A 16,141-nucleotide genomic window follows, 5' to 3' on the forward strand; every position below is an offset into this window, starting at 1 on the left:
CCCCATCGCTAGAGTCCCTAAAAATAAGAAATAATGGTTTATCTATTACATTACTTAGTTCTCTTAGTACTCGTGGGTGTATGCCATCCGGACCCGGAGATTTATCTATTTTAATCTTATTTAGCCGGTTTCGCACCTCTTCTTGGGTTAGATTGGTGACCCTTAATATAGGGTTTTCATTGTTTCTTGGGATTTCACCTAGCATTTCATTTTCCACCGTGAATACCGTGGAGAAGAAGGTGTTTAATATGTTAGCTTTTTCCTCGTCATCTGCAACCATTCTTTCCTCACTATTTTTTAAGGGGCCTACATTTTCAGTTTTTATTCTTTTACTATTGATATAGTTGAAGAACAGTTTGGGATTAGTTTTACTCTCCTTAGCAATGTGCTTCTCTGTTTCCTTTTTGGCAGCTTTAATTAATTTTTTAGATAAAGTATTTTTCTCCCTATAGTTTTTTAGAGCTTCAATGGTGCCATCCTGCTTTAGTAGTGCAAATGCTTTCTTTTTACTGTTAATTGCCTGTCTTACTTCTTTGTTTAGCCACATTGGGTTTTTCCTATTTCTAGTCCTTTTTTTTCCCACAAGGTATAAACCGCTTACAGTGCCTATTTAGGATGTTCTTAAACATTTTCCATTTATTATCTGTATTGTTATTTCTGATGATATTGTCCCAGTCTACCAGATTAAGGGCATCTCTAAGCTGGTCAAACTTTGCCTTCCTAAAGTTCAGTGTTTTTGTGACTCCCTGACATGTCCCCCTGACAACTCAAAAGTTAGGACACCTGACCTGTTGAGTAGATAACTGCCTTGTATATTCACCATATTCTATTCTTTATACCTAATCTATTATACACCAATTGAGGTGACAATGGTTGTCACACGCTACATATCCATGTTCACCTGCCCCGGTGTAAGAAATAGTGAATTCATGAGCCTGTATATGTTTATCATGAATTCATTATTTCTGACACTTTACTTGATGAGTAGGGTTGAGCGAAACGGGTCGAGATTTTTCAAAAGTCGCCGACTTTTGGCAAGGTCGGGTTTCATGAAACCCGACCCGACCCCAGTGTGGGGTCGGCCATGAAGTCGGCGATCTTTTGAATCTGGAATCGGAATTCCTATACCGATTCCCGATATGATTAAGATATCGGAAATTGGTATCGGAATTCAGATTAAAGTGTAAAATAAAGAATAAAATAAAAAATAGCGCAATACTTACCCTCTGACGCGCCCTGGTACTAACCGGCAGTCTTCCTTCCTTAGAATCAGCCTTCCAGGACCTGGCGGTGACGTCGCGGTGACGTCGCGGCTTGTGATTGGCCGCGCGGCCGCCCATGTGACCGCTCGCGCGACCAATCAGAAGCCGTGACGTCACCGAAGGTCCTTCAAGCGCTGATTCTTAGGAAGGAAGGCTGTCGGAAGGAAGCAGGGCGCTTCCGAGGGTGAGTATATACCTAATAGGAATATACTCACCCTCGGAAGCGCCCTGCTTCCTTCCGACAGCCTTCCTTCCTAAGAATCAGCGCTTGAAGGACCTTCGGTGACGTCACGGCTTCTGATTGGTCGCGCGAGCGGTCACATGGGCGGCCGCGCGGCCAATCACAAGCCGCGACGTCACCGCGACGTCACCGCCAGGTCCTGGAAGGCTGATTCTAAGGAAGGAAGACTGCCGGTTAGTACCAGGGCGCGTCAGAGGGTAAGTATTGCGATATTTTTTATTTTAATTCTTTATTTTACACTAAAATATGGATCGCAGGGCCTGAAGGAGAGTTTCCGCTCCTTCAGACCCTGGGAACCATGGAAACCCAATGCACTGCATTGGGTTTCGAGTTTCGGACGACCCCGACCCCGACTTTTTTATAGGATCGGCCGATTTCACTCGACCCGACTTTTGAAAAAGTCGGGTTTCGTGAAACCCGACCCGATCCTATAAAAGTAAAGGTCGCTCATCCCTATTCATGAGTATAGATAGCATGACAATGATTGTCTCTCCATTTTGTGTCCAATGGATATATGAGTATAGAGTCTTGACGCAATGACGTCAACAAGCTTACCAATAAAGCAACATGGTTGCCATTATTAGAAGTATGTGGCCAGTGATTTATATTATTGTTTGTAAACCAAAATAGGGAGTGGAACAATAAGAGGTCAATTATGATATTAACATAATAACTAGCACCTCTGTCTATATCACCCACTCCTGGTTTTGGATTACAAAAAATGATATTACATACATATCTACTGCCCGTTTTAGGGCAACCTTGGTTTGGAGAGGAAAAAGATAGGAGACAAGGTCAACACAACCAACACCAAAGTTTATTAATTTGAAATATTATTTTCAATATAGAAACTTACTGGTACAGATAAAGATACAACTGGACATTTAAACAACATTGTCCTGCCATGACACCCGTCCAATATCTGAATCAAAATAGGCCGCAAATTGGTCCCGCATGAGACCAACGGCTGCAGTTGACCGCAGCGGATGATGATGGAAATCAGGCAGTGGGTGTGCAACTGGTTCATCCAGTTCAATGTGGGGTCGCTCCTTAGTAATTATGTTATTGTGGAGAACCACACAGGCTTTGACCACCTCGTCGACTGTTTCCACTTTTAGATTTATGGCTGTTGCAAGAATGTGCCATTTAGCAACCAGAATGCCAAAGGTACACTCTACTGTTCTCCGGGCCCTGGTCAGTCTGTAGTTGAAGATCCTTCTAGTGTGGTCCAAGTCCCGACTGGAATATGGCTTAAGTAGATTTTCACACATCTGGAAGGCCTCATCCCCAACCATAACAAATGGCAGCGGTGGGCCTTGAGTGTTGGGGAGAGGCTGTGGAGGGGGAAAATTAAAATTGTTGCCATACACACGCCGGCCCATATCCGAGCTTTTGAAAGTCTGGGAATCATTGCCACGGCCAAAAGCTCCAATGTCCACGGTGATGAAGCGACAGTCCGCATCAGCTATTGCCATGAGCACTACAGAAAAATATTTTTTGTAGTTGAAAAACTCCGATCCGGTTCTGGCAGGTTAGATAATGCGGATGTGCTTTCCATCCACCGCTCCAAAACAGTTGGGGAAATCACACACATTCAAGAATTTATCTGCAATTTCACGCCACATGTCCGCGGTGGGTACTGGTATAAACTCCTCACGGAGTACATTCCATAAAGCCCGACAGGTGTCCACAACTATTCCGGACAGGGTGGATATTCCAATCCGGTATTGGAAGTGGAGGGAAGATAAACTCTCCCCTGTGGCAAGAAATCTAGAAGAAAAACACAAACAAAAAACAACATTACAATATACTCTTTTTATGGTGTGGTTAAAAAAAAAAAAGAGGAAAACACAAAAAAGTCAGAATAAACAAAATTGGGACTGTCATTGGTTTAGATTTTAAACATACCTTAATGTCACCAGCAGATGTTCCTCGGGTGGAATCGCTCTACGGAGCTGGGTGTCCTGGCGCCGTATCGCTCCTTGGACACGAGACAGCAAATCCCGGAACGATTCTTGCGACATTCTCGTGTACTCCTGGAATTTCTCCGGGTTGGCATTCAGCTTGGCATAGAGCGTGTGATAGGCTCCACGGCTCTCACGCACTTCTATTATGGGGTGCCTCCAAAAACGCCTACGTTGTCTCCTTCTCCATCTTTGGCGGTTTCAGTCTTGTTCCCAAGCAAAAGCACAGGCCAGAAAAATCTTGAAGCTGAAATCCAGGTTGAAATAAAAGCTCTCCATGCGAAGATCCATCATGACACAGGAAACAGTAGCAAGCTGTTAAAATTTCTGTAGCCCTAGGGTCTATATATAGAGATCCCATCATGTAAGCCCTCTCTATTCCTATTGGTGGTGTCTGGTTATCTTTTTTTGGCTCCTGTGATATTTTTGGACATGTGCACAAAAAACGCAAACGCATGAAAAAACGCATGTAAACGCGTGCAAACGTTAACATGCGTTTTTTCATGCGTTTGCAAACGCGTTTAAAACGCTGCAGATCAAAACGCAAGTGTGAAACCAGCCTTAGCAAATGAACTAAAGGGAATCTGTCACAGGTTTTTGCTACCTCATCTGAAAGCAGCATGATGTAGGCAAAGAAAAGCTGAATCCAACTATGTGTCACTTAGTTTACCTGGTGCAGTAGTACCAAAAGAATCAGAGCTTTTAGATTTACACACGTGGTCAAAATTATTAGTACCCCTTGTTTCAACGGTCACAGAAATAACTTGAATCTGACAAAAGTAATAATAAATAAAAGATCTATGATAATTAACAAATAAAAGTCAGACATTGCTTTTTAACCATGCTTCCGTAGAATAAAAAAAAAATAAAACACATGAAATAGGCCTGGACAGAAATGATGGTACCCCTGAAAATAATGTGACAAAAGGGACATGTTAAATCACGGTGTGTCCACTAACTAGCATCACAGGTGTCTACAATCTTGGAATCAATGAGTGGGCCTGTATATAGGGCTACAGATACTCACTGTGCTGATTGGTGACATGGTGACATCTGGAGCGCCCGCTAGGGCCATGGGGTACTCGGAACCGAGTCGGACAATTCTTAAAGGGGTGGTCACGGCAGCAGTGACCCGGTCCATGCAATAAAAGTAATGAGGGAATGTTTGTAGGGGATTTCACGTGACGCCACCAGTAGTGTTTGGCAATAGGTAGCCGATGCTGTTTAAGGGGACCACTGGGCCGATGGTGTCACAGCTGAGCTACTTCTGCTCCCCACAGGTGGAGCAAGGGCCTAGGGTTACGAGTACAGTCTATCAGGGATTGTGGACGTTGGGGTGCAGGACTGAGGGTGCGAGAAAGGACTAGAGGATACAAGGGCTGCAGGTTTCTTTACCTTTAATTCCTGGTTGAAGGTGCAGTCCGGAGCACAGGTAACAGGTGGTATTGGAGATTCAGGCAGCCTGGAAGCAATTCAGAATCCACCTAGCCAGGTGGAGTTGGAGGCCTCCCTACTGCTGTTCTCTGGGTTCTTGATGCTTTGTGCTATACTCAAGTCCCTCTCTCAGCCTGTCCATTAAATTTAACACTACCCACATGGCAGGCAGCTTGAGCCTGTTCCAGGTGTCCCTCCCTCGTGGTGACTCCGGGCTCTCATATGCTGCTGTACCTCAGGAAGTCAGCTGGGGCCAGGAGACCTGCAATCTCCTGTCCTCCTGTTTTAGTTGCTGGGCCTGCAGTTCCCACACATCTGGCACACGCCACCGGTCGGCATGCGCGGGATAGGCACAAGTTAAAGATTCGTCGCTGGTGGTCCAGGTTTCGATGGGGATAGGGCCTCATTACATGACAGGTTAATTGAAAGGCCTCATCTGCAACAAGGACAAAAGGCACAGGTTCCATATTGGAGCCTGGAAGCTGATGTGGTGGTGGTAGGTCCAACTGATTATTGCTCAGCCGCTGACCCATAATGGACTAATTGAAGACTCTGGAGTCCCCAGTTCGGCCATAGGCCCCAATATCTACAATTAGAAAACTGTAGTGAATGTCGACCGGGGCCAACAACACTACAGAAAAATATTGTTTATAATTATAGAATTGTGACCCTGAGTTCGGCAGCTTTCGCACATGGATGTGTTTGCCATCCAGGGCTCCAGTACAATTTAGAAACTGGCAGTGCTCCTCAAAACCATGTGCTATCCGCACCCAGTTTTCCATTTTTTGCTCAGGCATGATCAATTGATGAAGTCGTTACCAGATTTTGGAAGAGGTAGAGCGGACTATGCCTGATATTGTTGATTTTCCAATTAAAAATTCATGATGCAGTGCCACATATAAAAGACCGGTTATGTGGAAACTAAAAGTAAAATGAAAAAGGAAAAAATGAGATAACATTTTACATCTAGAAATAATTTAACATTTATGTAATTTTTACTCTGTTCTGAACAAGCCATGCCATAACAACATTATATTTTTAACACTGGCAATGTGTTTTTTAAATGAGCAAAACATTATGATTAACTACAGGTATTTTTGGTAAAAATACAAAAGGTATTATGTTCAGAACAAAACAAAAAATGTATAAACATCAGAAATACAGAAATACACTGGCGCATCCTGGTGTCCTTAAAGGTTATCCCAGGGCATACTTTTTCCAACAAAACATCAAAGGTGGCAAGGCTCATGTGACAATATTGATAAAACTTGTTAGAATGTGTCCGCAGAGATGCACAGAGACGGTGGAAATGGTCTTTAGTGAGGTGTTGCCTCAAAAGCGGATGGACCCACATTCGTCTCCTCCTCCTTGGATCCACAATCACTGGTATGGCTGCCCAAAGCATCGTGAGAAAACCCAGTTGTAAAGCACCCGCTGAGTTGGGGTGAAATGAAGTCTGTAAGACATGTTTCAGAATAATCAGAAATCCACAAACCAAACCACGGCCAGAAACTGCCCAGATTGGAGTGTGACACCAGTTGTAGAGCCAATAAACAGGGTTGCTGATTATGTTTTAAACTAGATGGTAGCCTGATTCTAACGCATCAGGTATTCTAGAATATGTATGTAGTTTATTTATGAAGATTTTAGAATAATACATTGAATACACAGGATTCGGCCTGCCGCGACCAATTAGCGAAGCCGGACTGCGCCTGTCGCTGATTGTTTACGGCCGGCCACAGAGTATATTGCACAGCCCACGGAGTATATAGCACAGCCCACATAGTATATTGAACAGCCTGTGCAGTACATTGCACAGCACGCGCAGTACAGTGCACAGCTCGCGCAGTACATTGCCCAGCCCGCGCAGTACATTGCCCAGCCCGCGCAGTACATTGCACAGCCCGCGCAGTACATTGCACAGCCCGCGTAGTATATTTCCCAGCGCGCATAGTATATTGCCCAGCCCGCGTAGTATATTGCACAGCCCGCGTAGTATATTGCACAGCCCGCGTAGTATATTGCCCAGCCTGTGTGGTATATTGTCCAGCCCACGTAGTAAATTGCCCAGTCCGCGTAGTATATTGCCCAGCCCGCGTAGTATATTGCACAGCCTGCGTAGTATATTGCAGAGCCTGTGTAGTATATTGCACAGCCCGCTTAGTATATTGCACAGCCCACGTAGTATATTGCACAGCCCACGTAATATATTGCACAGCCCTCGTAGTATATAGCAATGTGGGCATCATATCCCTGTTAAAAAAAAGAATTAAAATAAAAAATAGTTATATACTCACCCTCCGTTGTCCCCCGGATCCAAGCGATGCAGTTACCGACGCTCCTCACATGCTCCGGTCCCAAGAGTGCATTGCGGTCTCGCAAGATGATGACGTAGTGGTCTCGAGAGACCGATACGTCATTATCTCGCGAGATCGCAATGCATGGAGCAGTCACCGGGGCGTTCAGAGGAGTGGGAAAGGCCTGTTCCTGGGGCCGACGGACGGTGAGTATATAATGATTTTTTATTTTATTTATTATTTTTAACGTTAGATCTTTTTACTATTGATGCTGCAAAGGCCGCATCAATAGTAAAAGTTGGTCACACAGGGTTAATAGCAGCGTTAATGGAGTGCGTTACACTGCGGCATAACGCGGTCCATTATTGCTGCCATTAACCCTGTGTGAGGGCTGACAGGAGGGGAGTATGGATCAGGCACTGACTGCAGGGAGGAAGGAGCGGCCATATTGCTGCCGGACTGCGCGGTCGCTGATTGATGGTGGCTGTTTTGCCGCGACCAATCAGCGACTTGGATTTTCATGACTGACAGAGGCCGCGACCAATGAATATCTGTGACAGAAAGACAGACAGACAGACGGAAGTGACCCTTAGACAATTATATAGTAGATTATTTTCAGGCCTTAAAACAGTTAAATGTCCACTTTGCAAGGGTGCGAAGAAAAAACGCTATACGGATGTCATACGGATGCCGTACAGATGGCACACAAATACTTTTTTGAGAAAAACCCACACCCTCGCATTGCATACAGATGACATACGGATCACTGTTCGGGAACATTTCTGCGTATCTCGGCCGTAAAAAACGGACCTTATTTTTATATGTTAGGTGTGACGCCGGCCTTATACAGAGCTCAGCAATCAGACAACTGGCATGTCTGCTGCAGATAAAACAGATATTATAAAAACAGCAGAAATCAAAGTAAATGATAATTTGCCAGAATCAGAGTCTCTGCCCCTATGTCATGCTGCTCTCAGATGGGGTAGTAAAGACCTAGTGGCAAACTCCCTTTAATAGAAACTTGTTTCATTCCTAGATATTATATAGCACAGTGATTATTATTATTATAGATTGCAATATCCAGTGGATTACCAGGTACTATAGTTCCGTAATATTTTATAGACTGCCTTACCTTTATGAAGTCCCATATATGTTATTATAATATTTATTGCTATGCTCACCATTTATTATAATGCAGAATCTAGTTTCTGCTGATGTTGATGCAACTTCACTAAATGGTGTAAAGAGCAAATCTTGCTTTTCTGAAATAGTGGACATATATTTGGCAATCTGTTCCATTCGTACAGTAAGTGAGGTGTGTCAGCTTCCGCCTGCTTGAGTGAATTACAAAGGGCGTATCATTTTTACATATAATATGAGGTTTTAGATTACATAAACATGGCATAGTTTTGTGCGTGATGTTTGCTTGTCGAAACTATCAAAATTGCCTGGGGTAGAATTACTGAGTCTCTCTGGAACAAGATTAGTGTATTATCTCTAGGAAAATGACTTTATCTCTGCCTACAGTAGTTTCTATTAAAGGCTAGATTGCTATAGTTATAGACAAGGCTGATAGAGAAGGAACCCTATTGAAAGAATTTAGGAATGATAGCATTGTTATTTCTTATCATTAAAGCCAATGTGATCAAATGATGTCAAACATATTTACCTCTTTTCTGTGGGGCACGCAATAAAAACAACTTGGAGAACTTCTTCTCATGTCCCACACTTGGCCCCAATAAAATAAAAAGCCCATAATCACCTCCCGTGCCAGTGCCGTCCCTGCAGTGTCAGCACTCCTTGAGGTCCTGGGACTGCCGTGCTGTTGTTGTGACATGTGACCCTGGTGCCCAATGAGAGCTGGCGTCACTGTCTCCGTCTTCTGTTCAATTGAACTTCCACCTCATGTTTGATTTGTCCAAAGGTGGGGACAGTGACGCCAGCTCTCATTGGGTGCCAGGGTCACATGTTACAACAGCAGCACGGCAGCCCCGGGATCACGAGTGTCAACACCGCTGGGAGGGGAGTATGCATTTTTTTAAATTTTAACGGAGACAAATATTTAGATCAAGAAGGGTTTGTCCATGTAGTGGGCAACCTCTTTAACCCCTTAACGACCGCCGATATACTGGCTGTGATTGGCTGCTGGAATGATGTCATGATACACTATAAAAGTCACCGCCGCCATTTTGGGTTCACTCTGCTGTCAATTCAGTTAGGGACAGGATGCTGTGTTCTGACTGAGGGTCAGTTTAGAGATAGCAATTTGCTTCATTGTGCTTTACCCAGGCTAATTTAGCAACCGCTGTGTGAGAACCTTGTTTTTGCCTTGCAGTGCTGTTCACAGCTGTCTGCAAGGTCTGTTGTGTGAGTGCAGCTCAGGCTGTTGTCTGTTCTACAGCCACCACTGGTTGTAGTCAGCTCAGCGTGCGTCACTGCCTCATACTGTTCAATTGTCCTTTTTTGCATTAGTGCTGACTGCAGCACATTTTGCCTGTTTTTCTCCTATTAGTGGGTTTCCATCTGTATCCTGCTAGATTGTGGAAAAACACTATCTAGGATTACATAGAGGAGCTTTTTTTGGCCCTGCAGCGCCGTTCACGGCTGTCTGCACAGTCTGTGTGTGAGTGCAGCTCACTCTGTAGTCTGATCTGCTGCCACAGCCGGTGGTAGTCAGCTCAGGGTGCGTCACTGCCTCATACTGTTCCATTCTCCTTATTTCAATTAGTGCTGCCTGTTGCACATTTTTTCAAATTTATCCTATTAGGGGGTTTCCATCCGTATCCTGCTAGATTGTTGAAAAACACTATATAGGATTACATAGAGGAGCTTTTTTGGCCTTGCAGCGCTGTTCATGGCTGTCTGCATTGTCTGTGTGTGAGTGCAGCTCACCTTGTAGCCTGTTGTGTGAAAAAAACACAAAATTAATAAAGTTCAAGAAACACTCCACTTTACAGTTGTGTAGACCACATCACCTCATATTAAAGTCTAGTCCACTCTTTAGAAAATTAGTGTTTCTTATACCTGTTAGGAGCTGTTCAGGAATAAGCACACTAAGCCCTTAGTACTTTTCTGCCTATCTTTATCAGTCTACCAAGATGAAGAAGGCAGGGAGTAAGGCTCGTGGTCGTGGGCGTGGAGCAGGGAGAGGACGTGGGGATTGTGTGCCTGCTGCGGGCACCGGTGACTCCTCATCCCCCAGTTTCAGCAGGGAACAGTCCTTCATGCGCAGCTTTGTAGGAGATCGCCATACCCCGCTGCTGCGGGAGGAACAAATTGAAACCGTTGTCGGATGGATGGCAGCTAATGCATCAACTTCAATTAGTGCCACATCCTCTCAGACACAGAGCACTGGAGAGCACCCATCTGTCTCTTCACCACCTGCCAAATTGCCCAGGCAGTCAGAGAGCCCAGGACAGGAGCCATCTCTACTTCTGTTCTCTGAATCTCTTGGCTTGGAAAGAGGGAGCCAGCCAAGCAGCATTGGAGAAATGGAAGAAGATGCAGTATGCAGTGATGCCCAACAGCTTTGTCTCTCTGACTCTGAAGAGGCGAGTGGGCCAGTGCCTCCGGTCACCACACCGCAGTACGCATCTGATGATGAGACTCAGGTGCCACTTTCTGGTGCATACTATGCTGCCGAGACTACCCAGGAGAAGCCGTTGGTGGAAGAGGGTAGTGTAGATGATGAGGTCCTTGACCCATCATGGCGTGAGGTACAGGAAGGTGGTGGGAGCAGCTCTGAGGAAGTGATTCCCCAAATGGCCCCAAGAGGGAGGGGGAAGACTATGTTGCCTGTAGCCTCCACTTCAGCACCCATTAGGAGCATGCCTCTTCCAAAAGCCAAAACGGGTGCTCCCAAGACTTGCAGTGCCTGGTCCTTTTTTGACACAGTTGTAGATGACATTTGCTTTGTCAAATGCAAGCTGTGTCATCAGAAAGTCAAAAGAGGGAAAAGTGTCAGCAACCTCAATACCACAAATATGTGGAAACATGTGCGGACCAAGCACGTGGTGGAGTTACAAAAACACACTGAAGACCTAGGCCAACCAACAGCGGCACCTACCACCTTTTCAGCTCGTGTTGTAGCCTCTTCCTCCAGCTCACACACAGCTGGTTCGGCTTCCTCACAGGATCGCCATGGAAGAACCTCTGGCACTGTTGTCCAGAGACCCAGTGTAATTCCACCCACAGCACCATGTTCCCAGTCATCCTCACACTCCCAGCCCAGTCTACAGCCATCGGTAGCACAGGCATGGGAGAAAAGGCGGCCATTCTTGGCAAACCACCCCCGAGCACAGGCTCTGAATGCTGGCAATGCAAAACTACTGTCCCTTGAAATTCTTTCATTCAGGCTGGTGGAGACTGACACCTTCCGTAACTTAATGGCATTGGCAGTCTCACAATACAACGTGCCCAGCTGCTTTTATTTCAGCAGGCAAGCCGTCCCTGCCCTGCAAAAGCATGTGGAGGGAAAGATTAAACATACGCTACTAAACGCCGTCAGTAGCAAGGTCCACCTCACCACCGATGCGTGGACCAGTCACCATGGACAGGGACGATACCTTTCCCTCACTGCCCATTGGGTCAATGTTGTGGAGCCGGGTACAGATCTTGCGAATGGCGCAACTCCAAGGATTGCAGGAATCCAGTCTGTACACATTGCCTCCTCCTCATACTCCAGTTCCTCTGAATCATCGCTGCAGGAGCCGTCACGGTCTACCTCCACCTTTACCCGTGAACGCTTACCTGTTACGACTGATATGAGCACAGCCGTGGCCAAACGTCAACAGGCCGTACTGAAATTAATTTATTTGGGGAATCGAAGCCACACAGCGCAGGAGCTCTGGAATGCCATCAAGCAGGAGAGCGATGTGTGGTTTGTGCCAGCGAATCTCCAGCCAGGCATGGTAGTGTGTGACAATGGCTGAAATCTGGTGGCAGCTCTGGCCCTAGGCAATCTTACTCACATCCCATGTCTGGCACATGTGCTCAACTTGGTCGTGCAGAGTTTTTTGAGGGACTATCCTGATCTTGATGCACTGCTGCACAAGGTCCGCTTAGAGTGCGCTCACTTGCGGCATTCCAGCATGGCAAGATCGTGCCTTGTAGCTCTGCAGCTCCGATTGCGCCTTTCAGAACATCGCATCTTATGTGACCTACCCACCAGGTAGAATTCAACGTTACATATGTTGGAGCGGTTGTGTGAGCAGCAGCCAGCAGTAATGGAGTACCAGCTGCATCAGGCCCAAAGAAGTCGCACTGCGTGCAGTTCAGACTTCACAACCACTGAGTGGGCCACTATGAAGGACATCTGCCAGGTTTTGCATGCCTTCGATGATTCCACGCGGATGGCGAGTGCAGATGATGCACTAGTCAGCATGACTGTCCCCTTTATCTGCCTGCTTGAAAGAACACTGCAAGCGCTAAGGGATGAGGTGGTGGAAGAGGTGGAGGATGAGGAGTCACAAATGCCATCTGCTTCTGGACAGTCTGCGCTACGTGGTTCCTCACATAGGCCTAGGCAGGGGACACTTTGTGAGGAGGATGAGGAGGAGTCAATGGAGGAGGAAGACATCTTTACAGAGGAGGGAGTTACACAATGTTCCAGTAGTCAGTATGTAGAGCGGGGGTGGGGTGATGCAGAGCAGGCAGAGATCACGCCTCAAGCAGGGGACAGCATTTCTTGGCCAGTTGGCAGTCTGCAGCACATGGTTAATTTCATGCTGCAGTGCCTGAGAAACGACCGCCGCATTGCCCACATTCTCAACACGGCTGATTATTGGGTGTATACCCTCCTAGATCCGTGCTACCTGGACAACTTACAAACCCTCATAACACCATTGAAACGGGAGCATAAAATGCGGGAGTACCAAGACACACTGGTGCATTCCATCATCTTCTCCAGTCCAACTGAGGGCAGTGCTGCTAGTGCTTTACAAAGCAGCTCAGTGTGTCGAGGCAGTGGAGGAAGCTCGGCACAAACAGGGAGCAGAAGCAGTGCCTCAGCACAACGCAAGAGCAGTATGGCCCAACTGTGGCAAACTTTTGTGTGCCCGCCACGAATGTCTACACCATCACAGACGGCTCCAGTCAGCAGGAGGCAACGTTTCCGTCAGATGGTGACAGACTACATGTCTTGCCCTCTCAGTGTACTCCCATACGGCTCTTCCCTCTTTGAGTTATGGGTCTCTAAGCTGGATACTGTTGTGAATTCTGTGGCTGAACTCACTCCTGTGGTCACAAGTGGTACTGCAGCTTCTGAGCTTCCTCCCTCAGGTGTTCTGGTGAGCTCGTTAACTGCTTCATTACTTAACTCCGCCTGATGCTGCTATCCTTGCTCCTTGTCAATGTTTCAGTGTTGGATCTGAGCTTCTCCTGATTGTTCCTGTGACCTGCTGCTCTGTATAGCTAAGTGCTTTTTGCTTTTTTGTTGCTTTTTTTTCTGTCCAGCTTGTCTTTTGTTTTGCTGGAAGCTCTGAGACGCAAAGGGTGTACCGCCGTGCCGTTAGTTCGGCACGGTGGGTTTTTTTTTTGCCCCCTTTGCGTGGTTTTGCTTTAGGGTTTTTTGTAGACTGCAAAGTTCGCTTTACTGTCCTCGCTCTTTCCTAGAATATCGGGCCCCACTTTGCTGAATCTATTTCATCCCTACGTTTTGTCTTTTCATCTTACTCACAGTCATTATATGTGGGGGGCTGCCTTTTCCTTTGGGGAATTTCTCTGGGGCAAGTCAGGCCTATTTTTCTATCTTCAGGCTAGCTAGTTTCTTAGGCTGTGCCGAGTTGCCTAGGTAGTTGTTAGGCGCAATCCACAGCCGCTTTTAGTTGTGTTTAGGATAGGATCAGGTGTGCAGTCTACAGAGTTTCCACGTCTCAGAGCTCGTTCTTGTATTTTTGGGTATTTGTCAGATCACTGTGTGCGCTCTGATCGCTAAGCACACTGTGTTTCTGGATTGCCTTCATAACACCTGTCATTAGCAAACATAACAGGATACATGGCCAGAGTTTAGCCAGTATGCATTGGAGGTGCTGGCTTGCCCTGCTGCTAGTGTCTTATCGGAACGTGTCTTTAGTGCCGCAGGTGGTGTACTAACAGACCGTCGCATGCGACTGTCCTCCGATAACTTTGACCGGCTTACTTTTCTGAAAATGAACAAGGTCTGGATCTCGCAGGAATTTGCCACTCCTCTTCCAGATTAAATACTTGGTTGGCAACAGTATCTAGGTCTCCTGTTGTGTTCATGTTTCTACCACCTGAACTGTAATCCCTGGGCTCCAACACTGCCAGTTGCTGCTCAGAAGTGCCGTCTGCACAGTCAACACATGACCCAGTGATATTGGGCTTCAGTAATGTCAGCTGATCCCCTGCTGTGTATCTGGTAATTGCTACTGCTTCCTCCACACTCACTCTACTACAGAAATTAAAGGGAACCTGTCCCCCCCAGGCGTTTGTAACTGAAAGAGCCACCTTGTGCAGCACAAATGCTGCATCAGGAAAAGGTGTCTCTTTTACTTTTGCTCCTTGCAGACGCTGAACTTAACACTTATAAAATACTAGATTGTGGCCCGATTCTAACGCATCGGGTATTCTAGAATATGCATGTCCCCGTAGTATATGGACAATGATGATTCCAGAATTCGCGGCAGACTGTGCCCGTCGCTGATTGGTCGAGGCAACCTTTATGACATCATCGTCGCCATGGCAACCATTATGACATCTACGTCGATACTGTGCCCGTCGCTGAATCAGAAACGTGAGATGTCTACGTCCTTTATGACATCATCATCGCTGTGCCCGTTGCTGATTGGTCGAGGCCTGGCGGCCTCGACCAATCAGAGACGCGGGATTTCCAGGACAGACAGACAGAAAGACAGACAGACAGACAAACAGAAAGACAGACAGACGGAAAAACCCTTGGACAATTATATATATAGATGTGTCCTTCATACCTAAACTGCAGGCACCATAGAGACGGCTAACCAGACCGCAACACGACAGGACAACGTATTGGAGGCAAAGTGACCTTGACACTACCCGGAAACAGCTGGCATGCTGGAACCGGGCTGGGCAGGAGGGTGTACCTGTGCCAAAGACCCTTCTAAGCGGCAACTGGCGTTGTTGGCTGAGGCCTTATTGGAGCAAGTTGAGAGGAAACCTTTAACCCCCCCCCCCAGGTGTTTACAACTAAAAGATCCACCTTGTGCAGCACTAAAGCTGCACAAGGAAAAGTTGGCTCTTTTACTTTTGTTCCTTGCACACGCTGAACTTAACACTTATAAAATATGTGTCTCCTCATACCGTGAAACCGTCCCGGAGTTGAGACTTTCCTTCGTAATGAGATGCAGCACAGCAGCCATTCATACCCCCTTGGTGCTCAGTGCCGCCCCCTCAGCGTTCGTTGAATCTGTCCCGGAGCCTGTGCTGTTAAACCTTGGGCATGCGCAGTTAGCACTGCCTGTCTTCTGACATCATTTGATCTCAGGCTGACTGCTCCTGTGCGGTCGCGCTGCCCGAGATCCCGCCACGCAGTGTCTTCTGATTTATTCATACTGCGGGGCTGGGATTCAGGCCATGCACTGTGCATATCTTTGCCTGTCACTCATCTCCTTCCGCCTTCTTCACACTGTGCACCATCAGCTGATCCCTAATCACATGCCACGGCCATGACGCCGCAAGTCTGAAGAAGGTGGAAGGAGATGTGTGAGAGGCGAAGATATGCACTGTGCATGCCCATGAATCCCAGCCCCACAGTGTGAATAAATCAGAAGACACTGTGGGTCGTGATCTGGGGCAGCGCATCCGCACAGGCGCAGTCAGCCTGACACCAAATGAGGTCAGAAGACGGGCAGCGCTAACTAAGCATGCCCAAGATTTAACATAATAGCGCTGGCTCCGAGACAGATTCAAACAACGCTGAGGAGGCGGCCCCCGACGCCAAGGGGG

At 46.7% G+C, this 16,141-nt stretch overlaps 1 protein-coding gene across 1 annotated transcript; it reads right to left on the reverse strand.

Moving 5' to 3' along the window:
- Window positions 1–3,028: 3,028 nt before the first annotated feature.
- Window positions 3,029–3,527, reverse strand: LOC138672128 (uncharacterized). Its single transcript, XM_069760164.1, has 2 exons — window positions 3,412–3,527; window positions 3,029–3,273 (listed from the first exon to the last, which is right to left on the reverse strand). Exons 1-2 carry the CDS (start codon window positions 3,525–3,527, stop codon window positions 3,036–3,038), a joined length of 354 nt encoding a protein of 117 aa, XP_069616265.1. The 3' UTR covers window positions 3,029–3,035.
- Between the last annotated feature and the right edge of the window lie 12,614 nt (window positions 3,528–16,141).

This window comes from Ranitomeya imitator, chromosome 3 (assembly GCF_032444005.1).
Source record: "Ranitomeya imitator isolate aRanImi1 chromosome 3, aRanImi1.pri, whole genome shotgun sequence".
Taxonomy (NCBI): Eukaryota; Metazoa; Chordata; class Amphibia; order Anura; family Dendrobatidae; genus Ranitomeya; species Ranitomeya imitator.

Excerpts from the sequence above, each read along its gene's own strand:
- LOC138672128 (XM_069760164.1), bottom strand. The coding sequence starts at position 3,527 with ATGTCGCAAGAATCGTTCCGGGATTTGCTGTCTCGTGTCCAAGGAGCG. Across the intron at positions 3,274-3,411 it reads CATCTGCTGGTGACATTAAG|ATTTCTTGCCACAGGGGAGA; the intron begins GTATGTTTAAAA and ends TTTTTCTTCTAG.